The sequence below is a fragment of the Syngnathoides biaculeatus genome, chromosome 17 (genome assembly GCF_019802595.1).
Source record: "Syngnathoides biaculeatus isolate LvHL_M chromosome 17, ASM1980259v1, whole genome shotgun sequence".
Lineage (NCBI taxonomy): Eukaryota > Metazoa > Chordata > Actinopteri > Syngnathiformes > Syngnathidae > Syngnathoides > Syngnathoides biaculeatus.
This window is the reverse complement of record NC_084656.1, coordinates 23,118,290-23,136,227: the sequence shown is the minus strand read 5'-3', so window position 1 is coordinate 23,136,227 and position 17,938 is coordinate 23,118,290. Positions and strand designations below refer to the sequence as shown.

At 45.6% G+C, this 17,938-nt stretch overlaps 1 protein-coding gene across 2 annotated transcripts in view; it reads left to right on the top strand.

Moving 5' to 3' along the window:
* Positions 1 to 17,496, top strand: part of ap3b1a (adaptor related protein complex 3 subunit beta 1a) — a 32,502-nt gene extending 15,006 nt beyond the window's left edge. The window contains exons 20-27 of one of the 2 annotated variants that reach the window (XM_061801052.1): positions 1,511 to 1,655; positions 1,742 to 1,790; positions 2,066 to 2,169; positions 7,539 to 7,767; positions 9,825 to 9,909; positions 10,705 to 10,802; positions 11,029 to 11,167; positions 17,221 to 17,496. In XM_061801052.1, the coding sequence (XP_061657036.1) occupies positions 1,511 to 1,655; positions 1,742 to 1,790; positions 2,066 to 2,169; positions 7,539 to 7,767; positions 9,825 to 9,909; positions 10,705 to 10,802; positions 11,029 to 11,167; positions 17,221 to 17,365 (994 nt within the window). In that variant the 3' untranslated portion in view covers positions 17,366 to 17,496. Of the gene's footprint in view, positions 1 to 1,507; positions 1,656 to 1,741; positions 1,791 to 2,065; positions 2,170 to 7,538; positions 7,768 to 9,824; positions 9,910 to 10,704; positions 10,803 to 11,028; positions 11,168 to 17,220 lie in introns of both variants that reach the window. The other variant, XM_061801051.1, reaches the window with a different exon arrangement.
* The last annotated feature ends 442 nt before the right edge of the window (positions 17,497 to 17,938 follow it).

The following is a 17,938-nucleotide window of genomic DNA, read 5'->3' as shown; positions in this document are numbered from 1 at the left end:
CGTCACTTTGATCATCCTGCTCAAAACAACAACAACAACAACAACTTTATTTCTCTTAGCACTCGTGAGCCAAATGCTGTGAAGCTTCTTATTTAAAGCGAAATGCAATCTTTCATTTGTTCCGTTGCCACGCTCGTAATCCAACACTTTCAAATCTTCCTTCTTTGAAAGGAATGAAAATGCCATGAATATAATTCAGCCAACACCCCCCCCCCCCAAAAAAAAAAAAAAAAAAAAAAAAAACTAGAGAATTTTTATGATGTTGTGACAATGAAATACACAAAGATGATCTCGTGGAAGATCAGTTCGATGCAGTAATTGTAGTTGTTAAAACCATAAATGTGACGTCTCGATAAGGTACATACAGGTGAAATACACACAAACAACGAGGAAGATTCAGGAGCTTATTTCTTGCAATACAACAAACATTGCACCGCATTGTGGGAATTGGTTAGCTTCATGTTACGTTTGCTATTGTCTTCCTGAGAATTCCATCAAATTCTATTCTATTGATTTGTTTTATTGGGATAAAATAATTTTTCCCCATATGAGCCAGGACCAGTCGAAACTGAATCCCCTTTCACGTTTGTTTTTGTTTTGTTTTTTTCCCCAGTAATTCCCGTTCATTAGCTAACCGGGTAGACGTGGGCCACATTTGCACAGCTAATAGCTGATGACTTGTGATTGGTCACTTAGCAGTTTGGTGTTTACAATGAATGTTTTCATAACAGTGCTCTTTTCAAAGTAGCGTCCGGTCCCCCCCCCCGACACCTGACCCCGTTCTCATCATGAACCGGTGCAATTAGTGTAGCCCACACACACACACACACACACACACGCCGTAATTGGCGCCGCTCGTGCTTTCACAACAAACGCAGCATGATACCCTCATTATGGCCCAGTCGAGCCTAATCAGGCCCACGGTGATTTATATGACTTTTTCCTGTTCGCTGCAAATGAAATCTGTAGGCCAAATGAATACTGGCTTTTTTTTTGTTGTTGATCATGGCCCAAGTTAGAGAAACGGTTAGCGACGCAATTCCCCTCATTAATTTAACGGCTGAAAGTGGCGAGTGGAGCGGAGTAAACACTCATTATCAGGACAAATTGAAGAGACACGGCGCCAGCCAATGAGACGGGACCGCGGCGGCGGAGAAACGACATGAAATTAGCTCGCCAAATGCATTGATTTTTTTTTTTTTTTTATATACCTAGTTTGGATTCCTCCAGGATTGCCAGTCAATGCAATTCTGTTGTGATCACTGGCAAACGTTCGCATGCCGTGCGAGCCGCTGGCTCAAAGAAATGCTGTGTATTATTCATATTCATATGACTTTTTTTTTCTAACATTTGGCTAAAATCTTCCAATACAAAATAGCAATATACGTACCCTCTTTTCTAAAAAGTATAACAAGTGAATCTGTGATTCAGTCGTACAGCCAAGTTAAAATCCCAAAGCTGACGTTAAAATAACCTTCATTTGTGAGGATTTCAACCGTTGTCTCAGCAGCGACTCCGATAAAAGTGACGACGACCCCATGACGGAAGGCAGCGGCTCGTCCTCCGAAAGCTACTCATCCGAGACGGATTCGAACTCGGAATCGGTTCCTGCCGCAGTGCAACAGAGGAAGAACGACGTCAAGTCCAAACCCAAAGTAGCACTTAGCGTTTGCGAATTTGGATACAAATTTCACTCCGTCGTGGAGCCCGGGCCCCTCACTCTATTCGTTTTCTGTTCTAGGGGGGCGACGGCGCCAAGAAGGAAGTGTCCTTGCTTGATCTCGATGACTGTGAGTTCACCATTCATTGGTTTTGTCCTTTTTTTTTCTTTTCCATAAAGTTCAGCTGCCTTTAAAACTGGAAGACAGAAGTCAAAGATGTGCTCAAATCTAGCAGCCCAAATTTCCTGTTTTATTGTTGTTAGCTTTCAAGCCATTTCCATTTGTTATTACAGTGTTATTAACCAAATGGAGAGCTTGGGCTCGTACGCTCAGAAAGGCGGGAAAAATACAGAAATGCTGCTTTGCTCATGTACTGTCTTCTTGGTGTTCTTTGTGCTTCTTAGTTTTGGTGCCTCCCACAAACACAACCAAATCCTCGGCACTTTCTCCGAGTTTGCTGTCCGACCTGGAAGGACTTTCGCTCTCTGGCGTCTCCGCCACCACGCAGGTGCATCCGTGTTTTGTGTTCTCGTCAGTGAATGTGTGTGTTCAAGTTCTTCGTTGTGCATTTACCACGCACGTGTTGTGTGTTTGTTCTTGTGTGTACATTCGTGTATGTTTGTCTGTTTTCTCGTGTGTGCGCGCGCATTGTAAAAAGCGTCAGGCAACGCTTCCCCCATCAATGCTCGCTGAGAGTCTGTCGTTGCCGGCGCCGGCTGCGAAATGAGCTTCCCCTCCCCGGCGGAACGTTTTGACTCCCGACGCCAAAGTATTGACCTTTTCTGACGCCTTCTATTTATGGCCCGTCAGGATGCCTCTCCCGCGCCGCCCGTCTCCTTCTGCACCCTTGAACTCTATTTCTGCCGGCGGGCCTGACTCCGCGCCGTTCGTTGCATTCCATCTCCGACGCGTTCCCCCTGCGCGTCCTATTTGTGGATATCTGATGGTCGACCTTTCCCGCCGTGACGGCCGCTTCTCTCTCTCCGCCGCCGCCGTGTGTACTTTGCAGCCCGTCTGCTGCTCCCGGGAGGGAGCAAAATGTCCAGATCATTCTTCTGCCTCCCCACCGTCGCCCGTGTGGGTTTTCCTCCTCGGAATCGAGATACACCGGTTCAAATGCAAGCTTATTGTGATATAAAAAAAAGATGAGACCAAGATGAATTCTTTCAAAACATTTTCAGGACCAGTAATATGACGGAAAAGTTGGAGAACCTTTCAAGAGGAGAAAGAAAACACAAACGGAACACAATAGATACGGCCGTCATCATCGAGTGGTGAGAAAATAGCGAACATTTTCAGGAATTTGGACAAGTGGAGGTTGCCAAGAGGCCAAGAGCAACATTGAGGGAGCCGCAGGAGTTTCTGGCACGTACTGGCCGTTTAGCACGTGTGACAACAATCTCCCGTCCTCTTCATTTTTCTGGGCTCGGGTGGAAAGTTGGCAGCATTTTCGATCGGGGGGAAAAACTTTCAGGAGCTCCCAAATCCGTGTTGGCAGTAAAATATGGTGCTCATTCGGACAAATATTGTTGTGCGATTAAAAATGCAATTTAGGAATTTAGATTGCGTTCCAAAGACTCAAATTATTTACATAGAATTTTTAGAATGGTGTCCCAACCCTACCAGAAAGTAAGAAAAATGCCAGGAGTAGCCTAAAAAAAAAAAAAGGCCATATTTATGTGGGCTCTTCAAGAGGGTGTGCACAGTTGTGCAACCTCATTATGACTAACACATTTTTTCTCCTCCTTTCAACTGTACAGATTATTGGTCACATTTAATGGTGTCAGAAGTTGGAATATCTTGATTTCCCTTTTTCTTTTTTTTTCCAATATCACAAAAAAAAAAAAATGGCATTTGAACACCTCTGGATTTAATATCCACAATATTTCGCTGCCTCAATCCTTCCTTATTAATCCCCATGGAAACTTTTAAACTTTGAACATTCCTGGACTCTAGCAACCCATTTTAATCCACGTCTTTCGTGTCAAATTAAATAGCAGGTTCGCCTGCACCGCAAACGACGTTATTGTCGTCGTCGTCGTCGTCGACGCTTTAATGCAGCGTGCGCGTTGGGCTGCGCCGCCTTTCCTAGCTTGCTGGGCGACCGCCGGCCTTCTGACTTTGCCCGCCCGCCGTTCCCAATGATTGACAGCCGATCTGGGTCCACGGCGCGGGTGAAGGCCGACCCGTAAAAATGCAGATTACGACATCAGATTTAGAGCCCATTCTATGCATAAATACATGATGGGCGGCGGGATGCGCCGCAGGGTAAATAAGTTCACATTTTTAGATGCGTGTGCGCACACCGACCGGCCCCCGGTGTCATTTCCATTTCTGCCCAATCTGCCGACGCAGGCGGCGAGCGAGACTCGGCGGCGCGCTCGGGCCCTTTTAGAGAATTACAGAACGGTTATCAAAGGCATTTAGATTAACCCCGGTCACCGTATTTGACCGGCGCCGCAACCCCTCACACATTCGCCGGCTCCCCTCTAATAACATTTTGACATTCGGATCTCTCAGCGAAGCCTCCCTTAAATCTCAGGCATGGCTGCCGCCGATCCTGATAGTGTTTCATTCATAATTAGACGCCGGCGGTGCTACGAGGGGGGGGGGGGGGAATTGAACTGTCAGTGGAGTTTGACCCCATCACGCCCAGAAAAAGGGCCATCATAATTTGTTCATTCGCTGCCCGTCAGTACCCACCCAGCCTGGGTGGGCCCGGTCCTCCCGCTGCCTCCTAATTAGACGTGAACTCGTAGAGCAAACCTCTCGCCACCACTCAAACGCTGGCAGATTGACTCGCGCCAAAGATGGGGTGGAGGAACCCAGAAAAAAAAATAATAATAATAATAATAATACTAAAAATTGAAAATGCCCGTGTGGCTTGTCAGCTATCTCTGAGATATGTTTGTGTCTTCTGAAATTTCTTTTTAAACCGTTTCTATTATTTTCAAACATACAAACAGCAGTGCCGTGAGACTCAAAACGGCCTCCCTGAAAGATTTAATTTTCTACTAAGGAAAATAGTAAATGAAACGGCATCCAGATGAATTCATTCCAACTCGTTGTGTCCACTTTGGCCACCGGCAGGCAGTCGTGAAAATGACAATCACGACGACTGTGAGTGACTCAGTAAGCTGCAGTAATAGAGGACAGAATACATATTTGAGCCTAGTTGTCATGTCTGTCTTCATGACTTGTACTGTTGGTGATTCAACAAGCCACAAATATTGATTCCTGTCACACTGGAGCAGGATGGCCTTTTTGCCGAGGGATCCATCAAATAGTTTGATGTGACTCAATGAAGGACACACTGCAAGTGTTCCTTCCTTAGCGTTAGCCGCCTATTAGCGCTAACGTGTGCCGCCGGCCGTGTGGATAATTAATGGCGTAAGAGTAGCTCATTTGCTGATAAATTGGCATAAATGAAGTCACCTCGCGACGGGACTCCTAGTTCCATGGGCGGGCGAGCGAGCGAGTAGGTGCGCTAGGCTGTGGCAAACATTTCTTTAATTCAATTTGCCACCAAGGTCTCTGCGCCTTCCCTCCATTAATTGTCATCACCGCACACCGAAGGGGACAATTAGGCCTTAAAGTTGGTCCTCGAGGGAACCATCAGCTGCTTCTCCCCCCCCCCCCCCTTTCCCTCGAAACCAGAAATGGATTTTCAATATAATCCCCCCCCCCATCACAGCCTGCACTTCTTGTAAATGGGCCGTCATCTGCGCGAGGCTACGCCCGGCTCCCGTTAGCCCTTTCGGATATGTCAGCGGGATTTTCAGGTCATTTGCCACCGAGGCATCGGAAGCGCATCCTCGCCGGCCGCCGCTCTGAAGGTGACTGGCGGCGGGCGTCATCCATCACGCCGCCTTCCTTTAAGTTGACGCTTAATAGAGCCTCTCAATCAACGTGTTCCCTCGTTGTCACCTCCCCTTCCCCGCTGTCCGATGACGGCGAGGAGGAGGAGGAGGAGGAGGGAGCGTTTGGGCGACTGACAAGGGAGTCAAGGTTGCATCCCTCTTGTTGCCTTTATTTACACTTGGGGTGTTACGGCCTGTGGACGAGGACAAGAGCTCACGTCGGCGCTGCTGACAGACTTGAAGTGTCCACTGTGTCAAGTGGGCGATGACAAGCTCCGCGAAAGCGGTCCGTCCGCCCGGAAGGCAGCACGAGGGGGGCGCGCGGGACCCGCGGGAAGCGGCTAAATCTCGGGCCGAGGTGACGGCCGGCTGTATTGACACAGACGTGGCCCGATAAATTGGCAGGCGTGCCGACAAACGTACGAGGGCGTCGTCACCGGTGTGGCATCGAGGAGTCCTGGTGGTGGCTGTGGCGCTGACATTGAATAAATTCATGCTCAGGCCCTTAATGAAGGTCTGACCATTGGATAAGCAAGCAGCCCTTTTGCATTGGCTCCATTTGTTCTTTCTAAAATAATTATGAGAGATAATCCCCCGCGGGGCGGGTATGTTCAAGGTCTACTCATAATCAACCAAAGTCCAGGATGTAACAAGAACATTTAAAAGAACTTTTTTACAGTAGCTTTACATCGCCCACACACTGTAAGCAAATTTAAATTTGATTTAAAAAAAAAAAAAAAAAACAGCTCCATCTTTAGTTGGGCACTTACTTTATCTCACATTGAGCAGCTGGCCTGCCTTTAACTTTCTTTGCATCATTTTGAAAGGTTTTCGACCAAACACCATGGGGACCATCACATGCCTCTCGTACCTCAGCACAAAGATTTCTGATTTGAATCACTCACATCATTCATCAAGCAAAATCTGTTTTTAATTGGTTTTGCAAAACAAAATCCATTGACACTGCATATTTCATTGTATTCAATTAGCTCTCTAGCTTTGTTTCTTCATTTATTTTTTTTTAATTTGCATGTTGATTTTCTGCTAAAAACACTCTTCCCCACTCTAGTACTTAGTTGCTGTGCTTATTTACACTCTGTTGACATCTTTAAAAAATCAAAACATTCATGGACACACAAGCAGGATATTGTTTAAAAAAAACAAAACAATGTCAAATATTGTTGTTGTTTTTTTAATTGAACAAACAAGTTTGGGGGTGGGCGTAAAACAATACATTTTACAATCATAAAGTTAAAGTTTAAAACATGATCTGGTTTCAACAGCAGATATGAAATTGGATGGACCGGTCTTGAGGACAGGAAGATTTTAGGGCTCTTTTTTTTTTTTTTTTCTTCTTCTTTTTTTGCAAGCGCCTGTTTGGAATTGGCTCAAATGAGCTCCATTTGGGTGTTGATTTATTTATATTTTCATTGGCTTTTGGCAGCCCCATGTACTTTTTTTTTTTTTTTTAAGACCAACAATATATTTAAAGGAAAACAAATAGTTATTCTATTCTTGCGGGGGTGTGTGGCTTAGCAAACGCACTAAATGGAAAAAGCAGGTGTTGGCTGATGCATGGACATACATGACAATAAAAGCGCTCTTCCAGTAATCAACAGGTCAAGTCAAGCGCCGAGAAGTCGCGAGCGGCGCCCGTCCAAAATGCATCACCTCTCTCTGTTTTTACACTGCGCTTAATACAATTTCCTGTGGCTGAACGGGTAAAAGCTCTTTTTAAAGCAGCGAAGGCGCCTCTGAAAGGGGGCTTTGTGCTCCCTTGTCTTTCTTTTATGCCCCCCCCCAAAGTGAGCATCCAGTCCATTTCCACCTGCGAGTGAGGACATTTCTTAATTGGCCACTCGTTAATAAAGAGCTTTTTCCGGTGGCACCACTCCAGTCACATGCTGCGCTTTTTTTTTTTCCTTCTTCTTCTTCTTCTTTAAATGACGTGTCCTGTGTGTCTGGCATGTGTCCGCCCCCCCCCCCCTTTTTTTTTTTTGTTTTGTTTGTTTTTTAGGTGACGATTCCAACTTTCGGGCCTGTGAAATGCTACGAGCTGCTTCACCACATGAGCGGTAAAGGCCTGTCCGCCAAGTACCACTTCCCCCGGCAACCCTGCTTGTACGGGCCCGGCATGGTGGCCGTGCAGGTCACGCTGAGCAACTGCTGCGAGCGCCCCCTGGAGGAGATCCACGTCAGGCAGAGCAGCCCCGCCGCCCTCAAGATTCACTCTTTCAACCCTATCGGTGAGTTCTGGGGTCACCGCCCCTCATTGGCTGGACTGAATATGAAAACAATTCCCTCAAGCTTGAAACGCATCTCAAAATATTCAAATTTTAAAAATGATTCTTTAGTCTTGTGTTTGCGCTAACGTGTTGACAATCCAAGTTGAAGCGTACTTTAAAACGCACATAAAAAATGTAATATTGATTGATTGAGCACCAAAATGTTCAATCAAAACATTTCATGTCATGAAAGTTGGCTAGCTTAATGCTAATAGCATGTTTTGCATTACAGATATATGTTAGCATTGAACTATCTGACTTTTCCTGGGTGGAATTGTAGGGCTTGTTTGAAGTCAAAATATCTAAAATAAAATGTACATTTTACTTTTTGTTTTTCTTTTTTTTTTTTTTTCAGCTTTGCGGTTTGCTGCATGCCAAAATTTTAGTTATGAACGAGTTTGAGGTAGGATAGAGTGATTCCTTCCCACGCGGGCAAGGAGAGCCACAGTCGCCAATGAACTTAAAGCTGTTTATTGAAAGGCACAAATACAAAAAGACAACATTGGCAAAAAGCTGCAGTACACCACAGCTCACGCCCAAACGCTCACACACGGACATACAAGCTAACCCGACTGCAGTTCATGCCACTTGGCCACGCCCCTCAAAGGCACACACCCAATTACTTCAATATGTACAGTCAATACACTTTACAAACCGATTATAGAGTATTTCAGTACTTTCTCTTTGCGATTGTTCTTCGGAGGAGTCCTGATGCATCGCCGTCCAACCTGAGCTAATCACCGCTAGTTGGCATCGATCACGCCCCGCGCTCGTTCTGTTCTACGACGCCGCGTCCGCTGCCGAATCTCACGTCCGCGCGTGCCGAGCGGCCGATTGCGGCGCGTGGATCGATCGGACGTCTGAGGAAGTGGCGCGGCCAAGCGGCGGGTTATTGGGATCGATGGGCAGCCGCCGGGAGGGAGAAAAAGCCGGATTATTAGCGCTTCCAGGTGCTGTCATGTATTTTGATTAGTTTGCTAGCTCCTGTTTTCCAACATTTATTGAAAAAAGGCACAATTTTCACTTTGGACCAATTTAAAGGGGGCAAAAGTATGTGAATACGTCACACAAGCAAAGTGCTGGTTACATCGGCTCTTTTTTTTTTTTTTTTTTTTTTCTCCCCCCCCCCCCCCAAGTTCTTAGAGCTATGAGTGATGAAATAATGAGCTGACTAAGCAGTTTGAAAAGCAAAAATTCATCTACAACCTAATATACCTTTGTGGCTGATGGCTTCCTTCTGCACCAGCGATCCATTTTCAACAAAATGAGCTTTATCTCAAATGTAGCCATCTTTACTCATTTCACCCAAAAAAAAAAAAAAAAAAAAAAAAATTGAGGTGCCAAAATACCCGTCGGCTTCCCCCGCCGGGGTCAGGGAAGACTTTTACAAGGCTTCTCACACGACGTCCAAGAGCATTAGTTATTAATAGTGCATTAAAAATAACGTCGTGTAGGTGGAACAAAATATCTATTTTCTAAATAAACCATATATGGACATACAGTTTTTGTATGTATTGATGCCCCGTGAGTGTTAAATGTACAAATGACACCAACGTCAAGGCTAATTTTCGTTAGCCCTTTCTAGAGGTTTAGATTATACGTTAGCATTTATCTGGTGGATATTCGTTTTGCACACTGATTTGGTTGGTGGTGCTTACTTCTCTTGTGCTTTGATAATCTGCTGCGTCTTTGAGGTGCGTGTGACGTCAAATCTTGAATTCTCACCTCTATGACGTGTATTTTCACCTACCGTAGCATTTTTGTCTGGAATCTATCAAAGGCTGTGTTGCACCTCATCTCCTTGACACTGATGCATCACAAGCTTGTTGTCGTGGAAACGTGCTGTGAGACCGGAGGACAGCTTTCTCACACACACACACACAAACTGGTGGCCTTGCCTTGTAAGCTAACAAACGCGAGCGTCTGCTCGACCTGTCGGTTCCACCCTGACGGCTTCCTCCTCTTCCTCGCCACGCTTGTCATTCACGACGGACTCCCTTTGCCTCTCCTCCCCGCAGAACGTTTGGATCCGGAGGCCTCGGTGACCGTTTCCTTGGGCGTCGACTTCAACGACTCCACGCAAGCAGCCAACTTTCAGCTATGGTAGTAAAAAAAACATGCACATATCTTGTATGATTTTCTTTGTGATGGTAGTTTAAGTCATTTTCGTCTGTTGGTTACTAAGACAGGGTGAGTCCAAAAAAGTACAGAACAGATTTTCTTCAAACTTAGAAGGGTGGTGTTGCATGCCAATGTTTGGTTAGTTGAGAAATGTTTCACGTTTTTTTAGTAGTAAAATACTTCAAACTGTTTGTCATGTTCACTTCTCACGTAATTTGTTTGATTGCCATTTGCTTGTAACTCGGCAGTCAACAGATTCATACAAAAATTATTACGGGGATGGCACAAATGCCAAACGAGGACGCAAGTCTGGTTAGTAGCGACGCTCGAGGGAATTGTTTTCACTTCTAAAGTTGCAGTCCGCTGACATCGGGACCAAGTCGGAAGTCGTACAGAAAGCCGCCGGATCCAGTTGGCACGCAATACCGCCACCCACACAGTACTCCAGTCGTGAAATTTCCAACAAATCAGATGTTTAAGATGGCGTTGGCTTCTTTTTTCTTTCCCTTCTCTCCTACTCCCCACACTGCCAGCATTCCCGCTTGAGACGGCAGCCACGATTGATTATCGCCTCTCTGCGATAACAATTATTCTCCCAATAATCAGGCCCTGGCCTGCGTCCATTCGCTAAATGCCGATCAATAACCTGATGAGAAAATCTGCTCGACGTGGAGGAATCTATCCTGCCACAAAAACTAATGATGTTTGGAACTGAATTTGTGTAGAACGTGAAAGCCAAGCGATGTGTGTGTGTGTGTGTGTTTTTTTGGGGCTCAGCACGAAGGAGGACGGCTTCGGCGTTTCCATCCAGCCTGCCGTGGGGGAGCTTCTGACACCCTGCGCCCTCTCGGAGACGGAATTCTGCACGCAGCAAAGTGAGTCGTGCGCCAAACACACGGTCCTGCTCTCATCACGTTGGAAAAACAAGTTTACCTTGTTATCGTGTGCTAGGACAAAGTAGTGAGGCGTATGTTCAGACAATAAAGAAACTGAAAAAGCTAACATAAGGTGCGAAACGTCATAGTCTGGCTCATGTTAGTTATTCTAAAGCTTCAAACTACCATGCACGATCCCCACTTTTGCTTTCTCCCTTTTTAACAGGTAAACTCCGCGGCATGAACGAGACCTCGGCGACTATCTCCACGGCGACGGCCGACTCCTCCAGCCAAGCGGTGGCCGAGCGGGTCCTGTCGGTGGCCAACGTGGGCTCGGTGGCCTCGTCTGAGACTGGCCTGCTCAGGTGACCCCAAACGTCTTTTCTCCTCAAAAATGTGGCGATGCCATTTTAGCTGCTGCGCACGGGCCGAATAGCAAAATTCTTGATTTCGCTGCCATCTTGTGGCTTTATGAACTATGTTGACGTGAGTTGATGGGCACGAGTTAGTCAAACGTAGTGCTTTTGCGCCACCATTTGAGGTCATCTTGTAGCCGGGAAATTATGCTGGGGTTACAACTTCATTCAGACAAAAGTAGTGCTTGGAGCGTTCAAGAGCTTCACAGACGTCTTTTTTGCTGTGGCCCACTTTGTAGTTATGTAATTGCCTCATTATTTTTGTACGTATGCACAGCAAATTCCACTGTTGGCAGGTCTACGGAGATTCAGATGAAAAATGTACTTAAGAAGAGGCTTTGCATTTGTTTCCGTCCCAGCGTGAACAGGCCGCCTCCGTGGCAGCTTTTCAGCCTCTTTTTAAAATGAGGCGGACGTGCCTGGGGGGGGATGCCCCAAGATGGCCGCCTGTGTAATTGGTGTACACGCGGTGTGCTAATGAGCTTCCTCCTCTGTCGCGCACACCTTGAGCCATAATTAGGCGGCGCTGCGCTTCCTCCATCTGCCTCTCTTTCGCTTCCTTCCTCTCTGTCGCCTCTCGCGTGTGACCGATTCTTATAGATTGGGGGGGGGGGCGGGGGGGCTCACACAAAAGGAGGCTCGGAAATCAATGTCAACGTCCGATAGCAGTCGTACGCGCTCCGCTCACGAGAAGACATCGCGTGGCCTCGTGACTGACTTCAATCAATCTTTCCATATTCTTTTACGAGAAGGCTTCAACTGGTGTGGGTGTTTTTTTTTTTTGGGGGGGGGGGTTTGAGGTAAACACAACTGCTTTGCAGTTTAAGTCTCACAATGATTGTTCAAATACAGTACAGGGAGCTGAAATAGGAGATCAAGGGTATCCAATGAATACTTTTTGGTTTTGGTTTTTTTCCCCCTTCGGATTTTTAAAAGCAAATTTTGTTTTTTTTCCCCACCAGATGTGGTTTAAAAGTTGCTTTATGGTGACAAATTAAGGGAATTGTGTAAATATGCCCTTATGCAAAATATGCATTTGGAAAAAGCAAATTGATAACCTTTTCCGGAGTTTTTTTTAAATGCATCTTAAAAAAAAAAAATAATTGCCCTATTAGTGCCATTTAAAAAAAAAAAAAAAAAAAAATGCTATTGTGCTCTGTTTTTTAATAGGATTCAATATTGGAATATAAATGGCATTTCGTGACATTAGTTTAAATATTTTTATTTAGAAACAATGAAAAATCCATGCCTGTAATGGTTGATTTTATTTTTTTAAATTTGCAAACCAAATCTTTCCCACAAATCATGTATTTTAAACATTTATGAAATATATACAAAATTCCCCCTTTTGCTACATTTTGCGTAATTTTTTGAATAAAATTAACTCTTCCATATTTTTCTCAAATTGTGTCAAACAAAATCTAAACAGACAGTTAATTTACATATTTGAAAATGTTAAGGTAGTAGTAAAAACATTGAATTTAACATAAATGCCACAGTTTTCATTTTTTTAAATGATAAAAACTTGCTTTTTCCCCACAATGTAAAAAAAATTAAATGAGTAAATTCCATTTCCCTGTTCTTCAAAATAGACGAAACATTTTCTACAGCCTTTGTTTTTTATGAAAATAAATTTAGCCGTTTTTTTTTTTTTAACGAATAATAAGTGGCCTTTCCCATAGTGTCAATTAAAGCAGTTCACCCAGTGACCAGCAGGGTGCAGCACTGGCTCTCAGGATTTAAAATAAGTGGAGGGGCTGGGGGGGTGCTGGTACTGGGGGTGGGGGTGGGGGGGGGGCTACTGAGGAAGCCAAATTGATTGCTGCGAGGGAGGAAGGCAATAAATCAAGCGGGAAAGCAAATGTAGAAAAGGCTGCTCTTGTTTGTGTCCAAACAAGCGGAATAAAATAAATGCGCTCCATTTTTCAGTCCGTTTGAAGGCAAATGTGATGGAGTGTTACACGCCGCTTTGTTTAGAAAAACACGATTCAATTAGGATTCAAATCTTGAGAGAGACATTTGGCCCGTTTGCTTTTATTTTTTTCCTTTTAAGCCATTTTGACAGTGGCCAATAACTATACGGTGAATTTATGAGACATAGATTACTTTTTTTTCATAATTGTCATGTCACTTTCTTTTTGTCCCCCCCCCCCCCCCCCAAACATCTCTCCAGATGGCTTACAAAAATTGCAAAACCTAAAGTGTCAAATTTTGAGTGAAGTAGAAAAAATGAAGTTGTGCAGCGTCGTCGGCAGCCGGGATCCTTGCTTCTTGAAAATGAATACTTTTCAGACTATAAACCAAAAACAAATATTTCGAGTTAGCAGGGATTCTTCAGTACTTTATTGCTGTCATGTTCAGTTGTGCAGCAAAGTTAACGTGACACTGTTCCAAACGGGTTTTCCGCCCTACGGCAGCAACAACAACGATATTTTTTCCATAAAAAAAAAAAAAAAAAAAAAAAGTTTTCCCGCCCCTGACTGAAGGCTCCACATGTCAAGAACAACAAACGAACGCGAAAACGCTGCTCACCACACCTGCACCCCCCAAACTTAATCCGCGCGGCCCATCTGGCCGCCCGGTTTGAAGGACACTCGTCCGCTCGCCCTCCCGGTCCGGCCAATGGCCTCAATTTCCTCAGCGGCCGGCGCGGTAGTCGTGTGACTGGTTAAGTCCGGCGAGGCCTGCATCTTCGTGTGCGCGCGGCGACGAAGGTGAGGCCCGCTTTATCCCGGGTGAAGGGGAGACAGATGGCACCGTGAAGTGAGAACGGCGGGTAATTGGAGAGCCCCCCCCCCCCCCCCGGATCGATGCCAATCTTCCCGCTTGGCTCCGCTCTGATTTGCCGTCGGCGGCGGCGCCGCAATTAATGCGCTGTTGAGGCCCCGCGCCGCGGCGAGTGCGCGGGAATACCGATGACCCGTTAAGCGCGCCGCTTGACGCCGGTCTTCCAAATGCACTCGGGTCGGCCGTCCCGACTCTCCGTGTTCATCCCCTTGTGGCAAAATACCCTTTTTTACCGTGTTTCTTCAATTTGCGTCGCCGACAGTCACATTCCCCCTCCTAACACCGATACCATAAATTCAATTTCAAATGAGCTCTCAGGATGAAATTTCAGGATGGGTGATCTTAATTTGATTTGTTCTCCCCCCCCCATCAGTACAAGGACCTGAAGGGCCAAATCCACTCCTGATGTTTGATCTATGAATATTTACGTGGAAATCTACTGTCATTTCCGGACGAGAAGCCGCCACTTTTGTCGCACGCTTTCAACTTTGCGGCTCATGCAAGCATGCGGCTAAAAGTAAGTTTCTTTCGGCTTGTCCCTTTCGGGGTCGCCACACCGTGTCATCTCAGATGAACGCACATATGTTTGGCACAATTTTTACGCCGGATGCCCTTCCTGACGCAACCCTTCTCAGGCTAATTTATGATTTTTTTTTTTTTTTCCTAACGGCCGCCAGAGGCGCTCGAGCAGAAAAGATTGAGACACGTGCAATAATATATGTGTCGAGGAAGACGCAAATTTAATGTAACTTCGCACTTTGTGCCTGAATAAAATTAGCACGAACTGACCCTGATCACGAAAAATGCGAGACGACGACGAAAAGCACACGACACAGCTTTCAAGTTAAAAGCAATCGAGCTAGCCGGTAAAGAAGGAAACAGAACTGCTGCACGTAAACTTGGCGTCAATGAATCGATGGTGAGATGTGGGAAACGGCAGCGGGAAGAACTAGAAAGTAAAACCACCAAACGAGCTTTCACCTTGCTAGCGTGTTGCTGCTGTGTTACTGCCGCACCTCAGTGACTTTTACCGGTATGTTTATTTTAACCGGCCCAGTTAGCGCCGTGCTAGCGTGTTGCTGCCACGTCACAGGCACTGTTTGGATAGAAAAGTTGAGGTATATTATTAAAACTTTAAAAACACTTCTGCGTACCGGCTTTCTTTGTAAATATCTCATCTTTCAATGTGGGCACGTGCGTCTTATGTATGTACAAAATGTTTTTTTCCTTTAAAAATGTACTGGGTGCGGCTTATAGTCCAGAAATGAGGGTACTTTCGCGCCTTTCAGTGACTCTTCCAGTCTCTCTCTTGCAACCTGTTGATGGGAAAAAGTAGCAATTTGATAAGTCTCGCGTAACATTGGCGCTAATTTCCGTTCATCTGCGACATTTCAGTGTTCGCATTGAGCTGAGGGCCTTTGGTTAAAAATGTTAAGTTATGTGGTTTAGGTGAACTTTTTAGTCTGGTTTTATCCAACTTTCAACTGTCTTTTGTCATGTCTATAAATGCGGTTGGTGAATCCTCTCTTATGCTAACTTCCGTCGCATTCTCTATTGCCACTTCGGTATCACAATTCAAAAAGCTTTTGGGTAGTTTGAGCGTGATTAATATTCCCAAAATGTCTTTCTTTGCCTCCCTGTATCTGCAGTTGAGTGACTAAACGGGAACGTATTTGCCGCACTTCAAGCGGCGTCTCCAGAGAGGCAGCATAAAAGCAGCCTCGGGGTGGTGTTAACAGGCCCAGTAAACGTTGGATTTATTTCCTAAATCCATTAGTGAGGACCCCTCCCTCCCCGGCCCCGTGTACGGACGCCTCGGGCGGCTTTTGAGGCGCGATCCTAAACGGGCGTCAAGACAAGTGGCTAATATTTTAATTAAGGCTGAGGGCGGATGATAAAGTCCCTCTGCTCCGTCGACGCTAATTTAGACGCTCCCCGGGGACCGGCGCTGACGCTCTGGGATTCGGGCCCGCTCGCATTGTGCGTTCGGGTCCTTCCGAGGCTAATTGGCCGACCCGGCGCCGCCGCCTTGACGGCTCGTCCCGTCCGCGGGGGCTCTCGATGGGTTTTAGTCGGGCCTAAGTGGCCGCCTTTGTGGCCTAAGTGGGCGTCCGCGGGCGTCTTGTAGTGCTAAATGGAGGCAGATGGCAGGGGGGGGGGGGTGGACGCCGAGATGAAAAAAGGGTGAGGTGGGGGGGCAGGTCGCAGCGGGTCACAGCCTTCTTGCTAGGACCCTCAATGCCGGGACCATGTGCGCCGGGACGGTTTCCACGGAAACCACAGAATGGGAATTCCCCCGGCGGGGTGGGCGGTGGCGGGGTGGGGGGGGGGGGCGTCCCACGCACTCAATAGACAGCCACAGTCCATAAAATGAGTTTTTAAGTTGGCTTTGAGTGGCGGCTGGGGCGGGGTCCTCGCACCGTGAGCTGTCAGTCAGCTACGCAACAAAAACAAAATGTTGCTTTTTGACCAAATTTATATATATATATATATATATATTTGTTTTGGTTTTTTTTTTTTTTTTTTTTTTTTACTCTTCTAGTTTCTTCTACACCATAAGAATAAAAACCTAAATGAACGAAACATGGTTTTGATATTCTGATGCAATCTTTAGTCCGGGGAGGGGTGACTCACTTCAGCATTTGGTGCAATTTTTGTTGTCACTTAAAAAAAAAAAAAAACACATAAACTCTTGCACTGCAAATACAATTTTTTTTTTTTTTTTACATTAACCCAACAGCATAATTGCCTAAGTCATTTAACTATTTTTTTTTTTTTTTTTTTGAAGGGGGATAAAAGCAAAAAATAAACTGATATTGTCCAGACACAGACACATTTTGAGCATGTACATTGATTGCTATTTTTATTGATAGAAAGATGAAAGAAAACTGGTGTAGCAATAGCACATGTGGCTTGATTGCGACCATTCAAAGTTGTCAAACATGAAATGGTGTGGTCCTGGTTCCGTGAGCGGTACACGAGCCTCCTCTAACGGTACGTGACAGAATCACTGCCAAAGTGCAGTTCAGTTGTATTGAACTTGTTAGCAAAACGTATCTCGACGAAATCTTCATCAAGCTTTTGTTTTGCCAACTTGTTTTGATACATTTTTACTAAACTTTGGTGTCCATATTGAACAGTTTTGCCCCCTTTTGGTCTAAAATGTCGGCGCGACCCCGCCTTTGCCTCAAGCGTCTGGCTGTCGTCCGCTGCAGGTTTGCGGGTCGTACGGTGAGCAGCCAGGTCCTGGTTCTGATCCTCGTGGACGCCGGCGCCGCCCTGCTGACCGTCCACAGCGAGAAGAGCGTCATGGCGTCCATGTTGCTGCGAGACCTCAAACGGGCCCTGGTCCAGGCGTAGAGCTCACCCCTGCAGGTCTCACCCACGTTACAAAAACGTGAGCTAATATTTCATATTATGCATTCGAGTTGTCCACAGTTGCATTGTGGGAAATGTATGAAAACACTTTGAATATAAACCTGTCCAGCCAAGTGGCTAAGTTTCCTTTTTCCACATCGGTGTCGAACTTTTTAAAAGATATTGATTTCAGAACCGGTCACCAGCCAACACTTTTGGGCATTTTATGGAAAGTCTCGTGCAAATTCTCCTGCGCCAAAAAGAATCCGTGCGCCGTACGTTTCAAAATTGCACAAACGTGCTTTTGGCTGCCCACAATAAAAGGCAAACGTGCCTTCAAATATTATTTAGTTCTATCTCTCTGAGAGAGAGAGAGAGAGAGAGAGAGTGTATTAATTTCTTTTGTCCTATAAAATATAATCTATATATAAACCGCTCGGACCTGCAGCATCACTTAAGTTGGTGGGATGATTTTTTTTTTTTTTTTTCCTGCCCCTTTTTGCACAAGAAGACTTGATGGCAAAATTTAGATGACAAATATTTCAATTCCATCTCAGGTGGAATGTTGACGGGAAA